The sequence below is a fragment of the Tripterygium wilfordii genome, chromosome 12, assembly GCF_013401445.1.
Source record: "Tripterygium wilfordii isolate XIE 37 chromosome 12, ASM1340144v1, whole genome shotgun sequence".
Lineage (NCBI taxonomy): Eukaryota > Viridiplantae > Streptophyta > Magnoliopsida > Celastrales > Celastraceae > Tripterygium > Tripterygium wilfordii.
The window spans coordinates 2,075,361-2,091,364 of NC_052243.1; the positions used below are offsets into that span (position 1 = coordinate 2,075,361).

Below are 16,004 nucleotides of genomic sequence, written 5' to 3' on the forward strand. Positions count from 1 at the left end.
AACCATGGGCCTTTGCCATGATCTATTAAGAGTCGCAAAATAGGCCTATTAAAAAGTTCATAGAATGTTTAAGTGTTGGGTTATTCCACTGAAAGCCCAAAGGCCCACTAAGTAGAATCGTCTACCTTTCCTCTTCTGCACTTTTCCTATGAAGTACTCTTTAATCTCTCTCTCAAGAGCCTCGTCACCTGAGTTAGTATATCAGATACTGTCAAGGTTTCACTGGTAATCGTTTATTCTACATCTGTTGAAATTTTATCGTTTCAATTTTTGTCTACAATAAAATAACATGCAGTTTTGGTAATCTGCACCCTGTTGGGTTGGCTTGAGAAGTTCGATTTGGGTTTTCATATTTTTTTTTCTATTCATTTATTTGTTCAAATTCGTTAGTCGAACGTATATTTGGTTGGGTTGGCTGAGAAGTTGGATTCGTTACCCGAACCAATGCTGCTTCTACTTCGTTGGAAAAGTAAGAACAAGAAAGTAAACTTTTTGATGAAATTATTCTGTTTGACTGCGGATTATAAATTTTTGGTATCAGTTTAGGTAAAATAGATTTATGTCCTTGTCCTTGTGGTTTTATGGTTTTAAAATCTTGTGTATTTTCTTCCATTACCATGCCTGTTTCATTTTCTTGCTATGCTTGTTGATTTTAGGCGCACCAATAATTGTAATGCAGGTTATTGCAGTAACGCATGGCAAGGGCATTATCAAATGTATTGTTGAAGGGCATTGCAGGTTTGCCAGCAGCTCATTCTACGTCTGTAAGAATTTGAGCTCTTTCGGCACTGCAAGTTTATTTCAATGTATAGGATGGTTTTCAATTTATTTTTGTTCTCTACTTAGTTACTTTGTTCAGTAGTAAATATGAAAAATTGGAGGAGATTATAGGTCAAGTGAAGGAAAGGAGGGGTCGTCTCATCTTCTTGTATAATTGGTGGGAAGGGAACCATAGAGTGTTTCTCTCATTATTTATGTCTTGTTTCTGGAATCATAATGTGTTCTTGGATTTTGTATTGCTTTTTTAGTTTCTACTTTGGTTCCTACAATGAGAAACTAGTTTGCTGCTATACTTCAGCAAAAAAAATGATTTGGCTGCAAGTAGAGAGTCTGTTGAAGCATTGTTGTTGGTCTTCCTTATCGAGAGATTGTCAAGTAACACACATAACTAAGTCCTGGCTATAATTTTAAAGTTTTTCTTTTACATCCATGACCAGTCAAATATGTTCATTAACTTTCTTTTCTGCATAATCTGATGCAAGAAGACAAAAATTCTGGCTAACACACGTAAATTTCTGTTTTTCTGTGACTGTAATTTCAACTTATATATGTAATTTTCTTGAAATTCTAGATTTATCTTGAAGCTTAGGTTAGCCTTATTCTCATCTTCTTGTTGCTCTTTTGATCCTTAATCCTCACAAATAAGTTCTTACAAAAGATGCTAAAACTGATAATGCTGAATTTTAAATGATGGTAGGAGATGACAATGCATGTCCATGACAGATTAACCTGTGTCATTATTACATATTTCAGTGTCACATTTCAAATATTTGCTGCTGTTATTTTAATGACCCAGTATTGGCGTTGACCCAATTTTCTTTCGATTGCTATAGGTATATGCATTGCTTAGTCACAATGGTTTGAGATGCTCAACTACTGTGCCCAATGATTCTGACACTCATGATGATTTTAAGCCGACTAATAAAATTGAGAATTCTGAATTTTCTTTGAATGATGTTGTTGAGCAGGTATAAGTAAGTTATTGTATTAATTTTGCATCTATGTACCATATCTCTTCTTGGCCAAGGAATTCTCAATCCTGCAAACTCTACATTTTTTTTACCTCCAATCTTCTTTTGTAGGATGTCAAAGACAACCCTGTAATGATTTACATGAAAGGGGTTCCTGATTTTCCTCAGTGTGGATTCAGTTCACTGGCCGTAAAAGTGTTGAAGCATTACAGTATGTTTTCTGATGTTTAGTTTGATCCATGAAATTTTGTCCTGCGCTTATGCTCAATTATTTAACTGTCTCTATGTGATTATGTGCATAGATTGATCCTGATAAGTGATAACTAAATATCAATGGTCCATGAGCTAAAGTAAATGATTTAGAAATCAAAAAGATCTAAGTTCTTGGTATATTGTTATATATCTGCTCTAAGAATGTTTGTCTACCTTCTGATTTCTTTTGTACTGAAAGCCTTTGTTTTGTTTATTTCTAGTTTTCTTTGGGCATAGGGTTTTTGGATTTATGAGCTCTGATAGAGTTAGTGCCATGCGATTCAGTTACTGATTTGAGATCTACCTTTTCTTCTTGGTTAACTGGAAGGTGGTATGTTCTATTCAGTCTGTGGGTTTTGGCTTTGTTATGGTATCTAGAATCTTCAGTTTTGTCTTGGTGGTGTTTTTGCCTTCTGGAATTCATTTGGTCTCCAGAAGAGTCTTAGCAATGGTTGGATGCCTCTGTTGACTTTTAGGTAATTGACAGGGGATAAGTATACTTTTAGTATGAATGATGTCTGGTGAAATGAGATGCCAATGAAAGATGTTCTCCAGCCTTTTGGCATTGGAAATTGATTCAAACTCTACAATGGTTAGTTATATGGAGATATCTTGAGGAATTGTTTTTTGGAATCTTAAATTTACTAAGAAAGGTCAATCCACGAGTCTAGGCATCTAGGTAATCTCATCCTGGTATTGCAGATCCACAGTTTGAACAACACGTGTGTTGCCAATGAAGTTTTTATTAAGTAGATCTTTTGCTTGGTTTTTCATTGTATGCTTCTTGTGCATAGCCATGACATTATCAAACGACTGAAGGATATTTCGCAGAAAATATAATTTTCTTCTGGGTTAGGATGCCCAATTCCAAGAAATATATTTCTGGCCTATTCTCTGAAAAATATGACTCTTTGGAAATGTTTTTGTCCTTTTGGGTTGCAGAATAGGTTGGCTTGTAGTTACAGTGCTTGAGAGTTGCCGAAATTGAATGATAAGTTGTTCACTAGGTTCTTTGATTATCTTTTAGTAGTTCCGCACTCAATTATTTTTCCGGAGCAGGCTTTTTCCGACCAACAAACTAGGTGACTTTGGTGGTTTGTGTTGTTTCAAGTTGTAATCCCTTCATCTTGGTTGGATTGAACTTTTACAAGTCTAAAAGAAAAGGGAAAAGTGTTTCATTCCATTATGATGACCGATATGTCTTAACTTGACTCTAGTTCTTACAATGCTCCCTGTGCAGATGTTCCCTTAAGTGCTAGAAATATTCTGGAGAATCCTGAACTGAAAACTGCAGTGAAAATGTTCAGGTAAGTTATTATTGAGTGATGACAAGTGTAATTTTTGTCTTGTAAACATCGTTCAAGTTTTTCTCTGAACTGTCTATAGAATGCCTTCAATTTTCAGTTTACAAATGCCTTCTGCCAGTACTGTGATTACCTGAGATAATGTATAATAACAAAATAGAAGGTTTAGCCATGTGCACGAATCATCATACCCCTATACAAAAGTTTATCTTCCTTGTGAAACGTTTGCCTGATGTGCTATATGATGTTTTGCTAACATTATCATGATGTTTTTTTTTATTCAAAGAGAATTTTTCTTGCATCAACTGTAGGTCTAAGATATTTTTACATTGAGGTTTTGTACATGCAAGCTTAATTATTGATTTTATAGTTGTCTGCTTCATTCTTTTACTGTCACAAGGTGCTTCTAAAGGTAAGGCATTCTGTTTCTCACATTCCATGTTCTTTCAATGCAGTCACTGGCCCACGTTTCCTCAGATTTTTATCAAGGGGGAGTTCATTGGAGGTTCAGATATAATTCTTAATATGCATCAGGTTAGTTCTTCCAACCCTCCACTCCCTCAACATGCAATGCATCATTCATTCTAATGCCATGATTTGTCTTTGCAGACTGGGGAACTCAAAGAAAAGCTCAAAGATATTGCGGCCAGCCAGAAGTCTGAATAATTTGCTGAATTTAATGACAGTTCCTCTACTTAATAGAGTTGGTATTTCGGAGCACTGTTGTTATTCAAGTATGTTGTAGAGGTTTTCATATTTTGGTTCTAAGCATTCTTACCTTGCTACTTCTACTGCCCTAGGCAGGGATTATATATATAACCTCTTCGGTAATAGGGTTTTCGCCTTTTCCTGGTTGAAAACAGATTAAAGCTAGAATTGAATTATAGCTGTTGACAGAGGAACTTAATTCTTAAGAGGTTATGGAACTGTATTCTTTTATTCACTATAAATGAAATTGATATGATAAGGAGTGTGAGGTAGTTTATTTAGATAGTTGTCTTATGTTTTGCCTTTCAGAGCAAGGTTCCGTATTAAATTATCAAACAGTGACATCAGCAAAAGTGGTTAGAGGCAATTAGCTTACCATGATAAAGGAGAGATGTTTGATTTACCCTGGAAAAAAACAGTCGCCGACGGTGCCGAGTGGAAGGGCAGTCCGGATAAATTTCTGAATTAACTATAAAACCCATAAATAGGGGGGGAAAAAAAACAAGTTTTGCATCATAACAAAAGGCCAATAAGAAGATAAGAAGAGGGGTTCTTGAAAGCCTGGTGGTGGTCGATCAAGCCGGAGCCATCATATCATACTTGACAAAATACAGTTCACGAGCCTCAAAAGAGTTCAGTTGTTGAAAGTGACCATAATATGGAGAAACAATGTCATTCACACAATGAATAGCAGCAGTTCGTATTGAATTTTCCAGGCATTCAACCGATCACCATACACGAGTTGTTTTACCTGGGGGATTGCAGTACGGATCCAACTTCACATGTTGATCTTTGCCTAAAAAGTGTATCTGTGCTCCATGTAGCATCGCAATTCGCAAAACTTGAATTTGAAGAGCAGAAATACTAAACTGTGGATGAGCAATCATTTCTTGGTGTTCATACTGAGCATAAATATCTAAGCATGTATTCATTGGAAGAACATGTATCCGCCAAATCCTGATGTATTCTGGTAATTGCCTTTTGCAAGGATTTTAAAGCAGGAAGCATATTTCTGGAATTCTGCTGAATAGAATTGCCATGAGCTTTGCATAGCTCCTGCAACAAAAATTGATCATAACGAGTATAAGACTGATAGATATTCGCAAAAACATCAGGCAAAGGCCATCTACATACGTTGCTAACAAAAAATTGGAAAGCTCAATGGCAACCCAAAAGAAAAAGGGTACCTGACACCAGCGCAGTATAAACTCCAAGTGTGGGCAGCTTTCTAGCAGATCTGCAAATGCATCGATTAACCTCTGCAAATATCTGTGAGGCACTGCTGAGGCAACTGCTGGTATATCTACTGGACGAACAGCAAAGATGCATTTTTTAATTAGGCTATCCTCATTTAAACGAAGACTAAGAATCAAAGCTCTGTTCGGTTGATCTTCATCTAGAGCTGCATCAACCGCCTGTACAAAAGCATACCAAAAGAGGTACTATAAAACAAAATCATGAAAGAATGTAAACAGAAACATTGCCACACATAAGTAAACTTTAGTTTCAAGCCTTCACCTAACTATAATTAAAAAAGACTTTCAAGTAAAATTGAATCCTCATGCAAAGTAGTTCCACAATAAAATTAATATAGCCAAAAAATGAGTCACTAGAACTTAAAAGATAGAAAACTACCTCAGGTGTAACATCTATGTCAAGATCAGTTGGATCAAAGATAAATGAGTTATCAATTGAATATATAAGAACTCCTTCTGTTGTTGCTGCTGCAAAGCTTCGCCCTGTTGGTGCAATTTTAAGACACTTTGTTCGAACAATGGGCCTTCCATGGTTAGGCATGGATCCCGGTAAATCATAACCTAACCTTCCGCGGGTTTGCTTGTCGACTCCTTCTTCTACATCACTTTCATCATCGTCAATTAGATCAATTGGGCCAGCATCTGTCATCTTCTTTGAGTTTAGAAAGTCCAAAACTCCATCTAGAGAGAGATTGTGCGTTATTTGAAATCGGCGGAGCAAAACCTGTGCAACATGAATCCAATACTTTTAATCTTGTGTGCAAAAGCAACAAAGGGAAATGTTTATCTGTGAAGAAGAGAATCCACATTAAAGCATCCTCATTTTATTATACTGTTTTATTTTCAGGTTAGGAGAGATTTATCCATCATGCACCGTAAAATAATTCAAAACTAGACAATGTGCGCCCTTCAGTATCCAAACCACATGTTAAATAGAATTCCAATACCAATTTATATTTAGGCCAACCATGGAGGTATCACTTCCTAAATTTCTTTAGTTGAAGATTTCAGAAAAGGTAAGCATCAAGGAAAATTTCGAGCATGGAGCAAATGCTATTTCGCATCTTCACAAGCCTTGCATCTAAATAAATTGAATTCGGCACCACAAATGAGAAGAACCAAAGTATATACAAACAAAAGGTTCGGCAAAACGGAAAATTGAGTCCTCATAAAATGCAAGACTCTAACCTGATCAGCAATATCATATATGCAGATGTATTTGCTGCTTCCCCCAGCTAATATGTAACTCCCATCAACAGAATAACATAGAGTTGAGAAGCATTTTCCTGAGCTTGAGTTAGCTGCTGATGTACGATCAGTCATAAGACGCCCTCCAGCAATATCCCTACGTCCGTCAATAGTGTGCATTAACAAGCCATCAATCGGGTCCCAAAAAGAAATCTGACCATCTAATGTGCTGCAAGCTAATTGTTTTCCATCTGGACGGTAAACCACCGTAAGAACATCATGTGCATGAGAAAATGATTCAACAGCACCTTTTCCTTCAAATACATCCCATAACCGAACAGTCTTGTCCCATGACGAGGAAGCTAAGACAGCCTACTTGAGAAGAAACAACATGTGTCAATTTTCCAAGTGACAGCAAGTAAGAAAATAATTGCTACCAACAAGTCCTTAAAAAGCGGTAGGCATATTTGACACCAGTGGAACTAAACTACATATCCAAGACAAGATGAAAGAAGAATCAGACCAGACCCAAGATATTCAGGCAAAAAAAAAAAGAGTTTCTAATCCAAAAAATACAATAAAACAGAGAGAGAGAAAGAGCAAATAACAAAGACGAAGTAAACTCACATTTACAGGAGAGAACATCAAGCCATGAACAGGACCTTCATGACCACTAAGCACATCCAACAAGCGGCCTGTCTTCATTGACCAAACAAATATCTGTGGCACATCGCATTAAAGGATTGTCAGTGAACTGAAGAAGAAAGAATAGTGGTAAAATACTTCATTGAATGGAAAAATACCTCAAATGAATCTAATGTCCCAGCACAAATTACTTCACCACTTTGATCTGCTGCCAAGGAAACAAATTGACGAGAAGAAGGGGTCGTAAATGTCCTAAAATTCCGATAACGAAACAGATCCCAAGCACGAACAGTCCCATCCAGGGATGCACTTAAGAGACTGTGATTATTTGCCATAAAGTGCAGAGCAGTGACTGCATTAGTGTGCTCAGAGAATGTTACAAAGCAAAAACCTGATGAAACATTCCACACCTGCAACAAACAACCAGTAAATTGTAAACATCAACCATGCATAACATCAGGTATCCAAAATACAAAATTTATGCGAAATAACGCGCAAAATATGCCAAATCATAGTTCTGGAAAGATAATAACAACAAAAAATGTTCATTATGAGCAATTGCACCAGAAAGGAAAAACCAAATAATTCTCATAGTTCTGGATAGATAATAATACTAATTACTTAAGTGCTGCTAGCTAGTTTTGTAAATAAATGATAGACACTTGAACTGATTCTGACTTGTAACACAACTCAAATCCTCTATCATCACATATCAAGCCATCTATCAGTTATCAACAGACAAATGATTGAAGAAAAAACAACCATTCTGAGCTACTTAAATCACTTAAAGAATCTTGCAACCATTCTGGGTCTAAATAAGTCTCTTGTTGATTTCCTTTGCTTTTGGATAATTGATTTTAACTATTACTGATTTGAGCTTTGATTTTCTCTTCTTATTCCTTCTTCCCCCCCCCCCCCTTTTTCCCCTATGCGTGGCCTGTATAATTCAAAATCTTACAGTCATTTGAAAATTAAGCAATTCAAGCACTATGCATAGCCTCTATCATTTCTTAACCGCAATAGCAAATACCAAAATTAGCCAAGCTACAACGTTTAAACAAAATAGCAAAGCATATCTTTTTCAGAGTATAGTTTTCACACACTCATTTACCTTCACTTTATTATCATCTGCTCCAGTAGCCAAGAGTTGTGAGTCTGGGGAATATGCAACACAATTCGCATCAAAATAATGCCCCTGCTGCTTCAGTATATAACTCTCGGACCGCCACTCCCACACAAGCAACTGCCCTAACTTTGCACAGCCAAAAGCCAACCAATTCCCCAGTCTATTAAACACAGCAGTCGTGATCTTTTCCCTTGATATTGACAACAAATGTATACACACAAAATCAGGCATCTGATACAATCCAAAAACTCCACTTGAGAACCCCACCACCACCATATCAAGGGCGCTGTGATAATCACAGGCAGTCAACTTTGCCGGAGCCTGCATAAACCCATCCTTCCTCAACAACTCCCATTTTCCCAGGTGCAAAAATCCCTCCCTTAAATTACCATCCAAATCATTGAAAATTTTTCTCTTCTTCAAATTATCACCACCTCTATTCTCCAAATTTTCTTCTGCTTCCCTCTCCGGTGTCCCAGGGGAGAGAGGTTCGGAATTTTGCCCTCGAAGTTCATCAATTTTGTCACCATTTCCACTATAATCACTTAAACCCCAACTAAAAATATAACAATCACGAGTAATTGTATAAGCCTTATCAACTCTATTAGTTTTCTTATCAACGCCAAAAAAACAACCGATCACTGTATCTCTGTGACCCAGAAACAAATGCGGCTTACTTGAAACTCCCTTGACTTTGTTCACATTAAAGAGCCTCGCCGTCAAATCCTTTGACCCTACAAGTAGGTAATTTCCATCAGGACTCCATTCCAAAGCCGTCACCTTGTCTTCGCCATCCGCGAGCGTCCTCACTAACTCGAAAGCGAAAACTTCCTTCTTGAACCCCGGAGACCTCCAAATTTGTACCAATTTACCGGTAGCAACAGCAATATACGCGCCATCAGGGCTAAATTTCAGGGTAGCTACTGGAAACTTGAAGGTGATACGATGCAAAACGGCACGGCGAGGGACGTTAATGAATAGGCATCGGCGATTCTCGTCAACGGTGAGCAGGAAGGTCCCGTCCGGGGAGGCAGCTATGCGGGTGACATTCGAAGATGCCTGAACAGGAAGGGTGAGAGTATGGGACTTGAGGAGGTCGGTGACGCAGACACGGTTACCCACAGGTGAGATCAGCGTTGCATCCTGTGTGATGACGGCATTGCCGCCGCGGTATGACGCGCCTAGAAGGTTTTGAAACCGGTAGTTCATGGCCAGAAATTGATGGTATAGTGTTTGGTTGCAGAGAAAGCGAGGGATTATAGCTTAGAAAGTTAGAATTGCTTCGGAGCATGCGTTGTTCGTTAGGGTTTTGAGTTTTTGACTTCGAATGTCGAAGGTAGGGTTTTAGCCTTTCAGTTTTAGGGCTTGATTTGGACTTCATGGGGTTTTTCTATTAAGCCCAATAAAGTGGCCCATTTAAATAACTCATTGAGCCTGACCCACGACAAAGTGGAGCCCAAAACCAAAAATGAGCCCATTGAAATGACAACTTTTATTTGGACATGGATTAGCCCAATGGACCAAGCGTGTTATGTAAGCTTGACTACTCCCCGCCCATCTTCATTGAAGAGAGAAAAAAATCCGACAAAGCATTCCCGCTCAGGGTCAGGGTTTCAAAACCTCTGCATAAACAACGTTGTTGCCCTGCCTTTCTTCCACCCCTTCGAGAAAAACCACAATACGTAGAATGCCGGATTTTATTAGGTTTATGAAATTCTCATTCCATGGACTCCCCTGAACGCGATCGCCAGCCGGTCGCGTCATCAGTGGAGGTAACCCTTCCCCGCTTTTCATTGCGGATATTGTTTTCTTGTGCAGTGTAATCAATCAATTCCTTTTCTTTCTTTGCTTCTTTTTTTATTTTTTATTTTTCCTTTTGCTGGCATGATCATTCTTTGATATGAATGAGCTTAATCTAAATTCCATCTCAATTTGGGTTTATCATGTAATCGAGACAGATGATATTAGAGAGGCTCACTGTAGTAGGTGATCATTCTTTTTGAGTTTTTTTTTGGTATTTGTAATACAGCTATTGAATTGAATTATTAGAAATATTATTCTGTTCCCCCAAATTTTTCTTGCACCATTTGAAGAACCTAAGCAATCCTCATTTTGGTCTCAATTATTATGTTGTTTGGATCGGTGTCACCGGATTTAAGGTGGAAATCAATATGAATAGTTCTTCCTGTGTTATTTATGACGATTCCTACAGTTTGATGATGATCACTGTATTTTTTATTGGTATAAGGTTGGTAATTTATTGCTTTTGTTTGTTTGGAAGGATGGGAAAATGGAAGAAAGGATGGGTAGAAAGGAAGGAAAAGAGAGGGAGATGGGAGGGAGTGTCCTTTTAACTCTCTTGTATTTGGTTCACATGCTTGTAAATTTTAACTTCAACACTTTGAAATCGATTGTTTGCAAATTATGGTCCTTTCAATCACTTATGAATAAATCTCTCAATCAAGTGTAAAAGTATCTGTGATACATCAATTCAAAATAGTATTTCAGAATGTACATATCTTTAATGTGTTTTTAGTGATGATTTTGACATCATCCGGCAGACATGGTGTTCAAATTTGCCATTTATTCATGAGATTTTTTACCTATGTGGATAATTTTAAGTATCTTCTGCGTTTGATTATTTACTTCTGCTTCTTTTATCCTTGTAGGATTCTCCTCTAACTTGTTACCTTAATACACTCTCTCCTCTAGAGCTAGTTAAGGCAATACCCTATTCACAAAGGTTTACCGACATTAATTTCTCAAGCCCACCACCTGTGTTCAAATCACCCCGTTTAGATCTTCAGCGTGAAACCAGTTTTCTGAAAAGGTCTGAAATTTATTTCTCTTCTGCATTTTTTGTAAGGGTATCATGCTAGTTGGTCATTATTCATTTCGAATTTAAATTACATGTCTGCTGCTTTCCATGACCCAATGTTTCACTCATCTTGCCAGAGAGAAGATTGAAGCAGGAGGTTCAGTTGTTTATGGAGAATCTGAAAGCCGACTGAAGCCAATCATAGTTCCGTGTTCTCAAAAGGAAGTTCAATCGTCAGGTTCAGATGTCAATGAACAAACTGAAAGCCAACTGAGTCCAATGCCGATTCCTTTCTCTCAATGGGAGGACCAATGGCACAGTTCTGCAGGATGTGTTGATGAATATCTGATTGATCCGGAGGAACTGGACGACTCTCTGAATTCTTTGCCAGCACAAGCAGCTAGAGATGGTCCACATTTGTCACAGAGTTGTTTTACAGGTACCCAAGAAATCATTCCGAAATTAGAAGATGCTAATCATGTGGTTGCTGAAGCTGGAATGCTAAAATTTTCATGGCAATATGAAAAGAAGTTTTCTTATAGTTTACTGAATGTGGCTGAGAGTGCAGTGGACACGATGAGCTTTGAAAGGGATGCTAATGGGTTTCTGGAGCTTAATTCCAGTAAATTTAATTGTCACATGAAGGCATCTAATTCTCTTAATCTTCAATCTAGAGTGCCTCAAGACAAACAATATATGGCTCAGGTGAACAACAGAATGTAGATAAGATTTCTACTTTTTAAGTGGAAGTGCTTATATGAGTGTTAACTGTTGATCATTGATTTAAAAAAATCCTTATATTGCAGGTTTCTCAGAATGTTATGTTGCAGACTTCTGATGGCCCACTTAATGAATGGGACAGAAACTATCCGCAATATCTTGAATCTTTTGATAGTGTCGAGGCATGTGAACATGGTGCAGAGAGGTCAAAAATATTAGGACCTGCAGAGGTACAACTTAAATACTCTCTTCTTCTGATGCTACTAATTGGATGATATTCCTGTCTTTTGATGGTTAGATGTTATACTTCTAAGAGTTCTTTTCAAAGTTATGCCCTATTTTATAACCTAGGAGGTTCTGTTTCCATTTGGTCTTCCTTTGTATTGACTTGTAGTCAAAGTCTTTGTACAATGCTGACTTGACTTGTCGGTTGAATTCCTTTTTTGTATATATAAGAACCAGATGTTTGTATATTTCCATTTGAAGATTCATTCATTAATTTCTGACTCTCTTTGCTCAATCTTATATCATGCAAACAAGTATATAAAATCGTCTAATGCTATGCGTTAGACTAATATCATCTTGCATGGTGATATATGATTATTATTAATCTTGGTTTTCAAACTGTAATATATTACTATTTTTATGATTGCAAAGTGTCGGATATCTTCAACCATAAATGGCCTTATGTACTGTTTTCAGGTTCAGTTTAGTTTTTGGTGTTCCTCAAATTTGCATGCTATTTTGTTTCGAGGATTATTTCATAAACCCCAATGAAAATTTATTGCCTACGAAATCTAGTTATATGAAATAGAATTATGGGATGCCAGGTACTTCATATGATATTTCTGTAGTAACATACTTTACACCATAGAGTTCCTTCTACATCATCATTGATGACCGAACTGGAAGAGTTTTACAATTCTTCCAGTAGATATTTCACTTTTAGTAACTGGCAAATACTATGGTGCTGCCAAATAAATTGCTTTTGTATGTGAGTGTAGGACGTTGATCGGGACCAACGGGCTATACGCAGGCATCTTCAATTTGGGGCTACCATGGTCTGGAATGGTGGTGCTACTACAAGCAGCATCGATAATCAAAGTAACCCAACGAAAGTAGTTGTGAATTCAATGCTTCCAGCAAGGTTTAGAAACTTAAAGGATTTGGTTCCATCATCACAGAATGAATCCATTGGAATCTCCAGTAGAGGGAAACCAGTCAGCTATCACAATACTGTAACTCCCACTTCCTCCTGCCCATCTGAGTTTGTTGGATCAACTCGAAATGTTGGAGACCTTCCTGTCCCAGATTTCACTCCCTCTAGTTTAAGTAGTATGGCAAGATCCGTATCTATGCATTCAAATATGTTTGCAAGCAAGAACTTGGCTGGTTATATGAGTTCTCAGGAGAAGCATCTAGCGACCAATGAGGGCCAGAATTTAGCAAATTACTCAAACATCAACTCAGTTACTACCATTGCAGCGAAAACTAATGTTCATACTCATATGGATGACGATGAGGAAGAAACACATGCTGTTGAGGCAGCCACTTCTGCCAGTTTGCCAGTAGCTGACAGGTTTGAAGAGTTAAACAAAGAAAGTTCACAAAGAAAGAGAGAAAAGTACACATTTAGAATCCTTAGTGGAACAATTTTGATTATCAATACTCCTTTCACATTGCTTACTCATCTCGTTTATTGCTGTTTTATTCAGAAAAAGGGTAACAGGCACAAGTGAGAGTGAAGGCTGCAAACGTTGCAATTGTAAAAGGTCCAAATGCTTGAAACTGTAAGTATATACAGGAAGCATGCATGAAACCCAAAAATTCTACACTTTTCAGCAGTATTTTTGGAAATGCATTGAATTGCTTATAAGGACTATCTATGGCTGTTAAAAGTTTTTCCTGCTCTAGGTGCACTGCAGGATGAAGCTCATTATGTATTGGAGTTCTTGACTTTAATGTTCCATTTGAAACAAAGTATTATGTCCTGTACTGCATACCATTTTGGATAAGGTTTTGATGAGATGAGGATGATAATTATATTCTGCGCTCCTTTGCTGTCGAAATCTTTTTTGTCATTGTGCTTGGTGGGTTGAAATACAGAAAATGTTGGTTTCATGACTTTTCTCTTTCTTTATGGAGCTTTTGTTAGTGGAGGAAGAAAAACACAACTTGTTCAAAACATTGCACTGAGTCCTGTTATATTTAGCATTTGTCAGTTGTGTTTTATGTTTCTTTTGTCATTGGCAGGTACTGCGAGTGTTTTGCCGCAGGAGTTTACTGTGTGGACTGTTGCGCATGCACAGAATGCTTTAACAAGCCCGAATATGAGGAAACTGTGCTTGATGCACGACACCAAATTCAATCCCGTAATCCCCTTGCATTTGCTCCAAAGATCGTCAAGTCTGTTACTGACTCTCCAGCAAATTTAGTGGTTGTCCCTCCTTACTCCTTAAAGGTTTTGCCTTGTTACTTTGTCTTGTGGAAAATTTATTTTGAGCACATTAAAATCTGCAGGAAGAAGGGAACCAGACGACACCATCCTCAGCCAGGCACAAAAGGGGCTGCAATTGCAAGAAGTCAAAGTGCCTTAAAAAATATTGTGAATGCTTCCAGGTACATGTGGATGCTTGTTCCTAGCTCTATGCTATCCCAGATACACTGTCGCTTTTTCAAGCTGCCTTTTCAGACCTCGCTGCACTGACTTCCCAAGTGAAGTGGCATGGTGGTTTGAAAAATAATGTCATGCTGATGGTTTCCTTTTTTCTACAATGAAAAAGAAAACAATGCGCACTCGAAATGGAAGTCAGAATAGCAGGTTGGCTTAAAGTAGTTCTCGTTTAATAAACTCTAATAGAAAACTTGTTTGCTCTTATTAAAGGCTAGAGTTGGATGTTCTGATGGATGTCGATGCGAGGGATGCAACAATCCTTTTGGTCAAAAAACAGGTTAGGTCTTTACTATTTGGTCTCCCATATTTTAGGCTGGTAAATTTGTTCACCTCAATTCATGACCAGATGTTCAGTTTCACAATCTGGCAGTCCATGCATAAGTCAGTGCTAAATAGGATATAGACTTTCTAGTGAAACTAATTTTTGAACTAGCATAGCAATTGATTTACTACCTTTTTGTTTTTCTGACTTACCAGCAATTCTCCTTCATAATGCTGGATTTACAGGAGCAGAAAGATGGGAGAATCCGTGCCATCAGAAACTTGATACCAAGGAGACTGTTACTGCAGATTCCATCAAGGCTGGGAGAATGCAATGCTCACCAAATTGGAAAGAACTTGCAAATATAATCCACGGAACTCCACCCGTGTCACATCAGCACTTGGGATCAGTGACTTCTTCCAGTAATCCTGATGCCGGGAACTCCTCAAATGTTTCACCAATTGATCTACATTGCAGAAGGAGTTACCAGCCTTCAGTCGGTTACCCTCCCTGGAGTTGTTCACCATTGAGCCTTGCCACAGAATTATCTGAGGGCATGCCCCCACAGGAACTTGGCTGTCACATTCCTCCATATGGCATACTGAAGGACGGTGACACACCTGAGATACTCAGGGTAACTTCTACTCCCCCCAAGGCAGTCAAAGCTTACTCACCAAACAAAAAACGGATATCACCACCTCAACATCAACCACAGGGATCAAGGTCAAGCTATTTACCTAGCTTGAGAAGTGGCCGCAAATTCAAAATTTTGCAATCCATGCCCTCTTTCCCACCTCTCACTCCATGCAGCAAATCTAAAGATTGCTCTGACGTGACGGGGAAGGATCATAGAGGAGGAAGTACCAGCAGTCAGTAAGCAGCATGACCATAGTTGGTACCATGCTTCTTGAAAGCAAATTAAATCATCTCACAGTTCTATTATGCTTTTCTCAGGTTGAAAGCCAAGAAACTGCCTGCAACTGCAGAAAAATGAAACCTTTATGCTGCCAAGACTACAAGAAAGAGTTATTGCAGGCAGAGGTGCTATTTCTTTGCCTTGTTACCCTTGCAGGGTTCAGAAATTTTCCTGGTAGCCTACTGAGGTAGAAAATGGAATCCTTCAGTGATAAAGATATTCCTTCCAAAACATCTGTTACATAGAGGAGTTTGGAAATCTTGTACATATATTGTCATCTTACAGATGACCTTTTTGGTGGATTTTGTCAATATTGGTTACCTGTAACCATGCATTGCTGCAGTAGAAGAAAATCTTTTTCCTGATGAACGTATATAGTCGATA

The 16,004-nt window shown here is 38.1% G+C and overlaps 3 protein-coding genes across 8 annotated transcripts; 2 read left to right on the plus strand and 1 right to left on the minus strand.

The window, feature by feature from the left end:
• The first annotated feature begins 116 nt into the window (after positions 1-116).
• On the plus strand, positions 117-4,292 carry LOC120010752 (monothiol glutaredoxin-S15, mitochondrial-like). 2 transcript variants are annotated; one of them, XM_038861584.1, is made up of 7 exons: positions 117-225; positions 680-764; positions 1,614-1,748; positions 1,863-1,962; positions 3,244-3,310; positions 3,763-3,841; positions 3,917-4,292. In XM_038861584.1, exons 2-7 carry the CDS (start codon positions 696-698, stop codon positions 3,971-3,973), a joined length of 507 nt encoding a protein of 168 aa, XP_038717512.1. In that variant the 5' UTR covers positions 117-225; positions 680-695; the 3' UTR covers positions 3,974-4,292. The 2 variants fall into 2 exon arrangements, with proteins under 2 accessions (XP_038717512.1, XP_038717510.1); XM_038861582.1 differs by lacking the exon at positions 117-225 and having other exon boundaries at positions 475-764.
• A 152-nt stretch (positions 4,293-4,444) lies between these two features.
• Positions 4,445-9,551, minus strand: LOC120010746 (periodic tryptophan protein 2-like). Its single transcript, XM_038861573.1, has 7 exons — positions 8,216-9,551; positions 7,263-7,514; positions 7,087-7,179; positions 6,460-6,831; positions 5,651-5,995; positions 5,203-5,430; positions 4,445-5,071 (listed from the first exon to the last, which is right to left on the minus strand). Exons 1-7 carry the CDS (start codon positions 9,437-9,439, stop codon positions 4,913-4,915), a joined length of 2,673 nt encoding a protein of 890 aa, XP_038717501.1. The 5' UTR covers positions 9,440-9,551; the 3' UTR covers positions 4,445-4,912.
• Positions 9,552-9,834: 283 nt separating this feature from the next.
• On the plus strand, positions 9,835-16,001 carry LOC120010753 (CRC domain-containing protein TSO1-like). 5 transcript variants are annotated; one of them, XM_038861588.1, is made up of 12 exons: positions 9,835-10,002; positions 10,900-11,060; positions 11,186-11,487; positions 11,617-11,753; positions 11,855-11,998; positions 12,773-13,392; positions 13,484-13,558; positions 14,022-14,205; positions 14,289-14,387; positions 14,653-14,719; positions 14,920-15,601; positions 15,659-16,001. In XM_038861588.1, exons 1-11 carry the CDS (start codon positions 9,955-9,957, stop codon positions 15,579-15,581), a joined length of 2,499 nt encoding a protein of 832 aa, XP_038717516.1. In that variant the 5' UTR covers positions 9,835-9,954; the 3' UTR covers positions 15,582-15,601; positions 15,659-16,001. The 5 variants fall into 5 exon arrangements, with proteins under 5 accessions (XP_038717516.1, XP_038717513.1, XP_038717514.1 ...); XM_038861585.1 differs by having other exon boundaries at positions 11,186-11,753; XM_038861586.1 differs by having other exon boundaries at positions 11,186-11,753; positions 14,950-15,601.
• Positions 16,002-16,004: the final 3 nt, after the last annotated feature.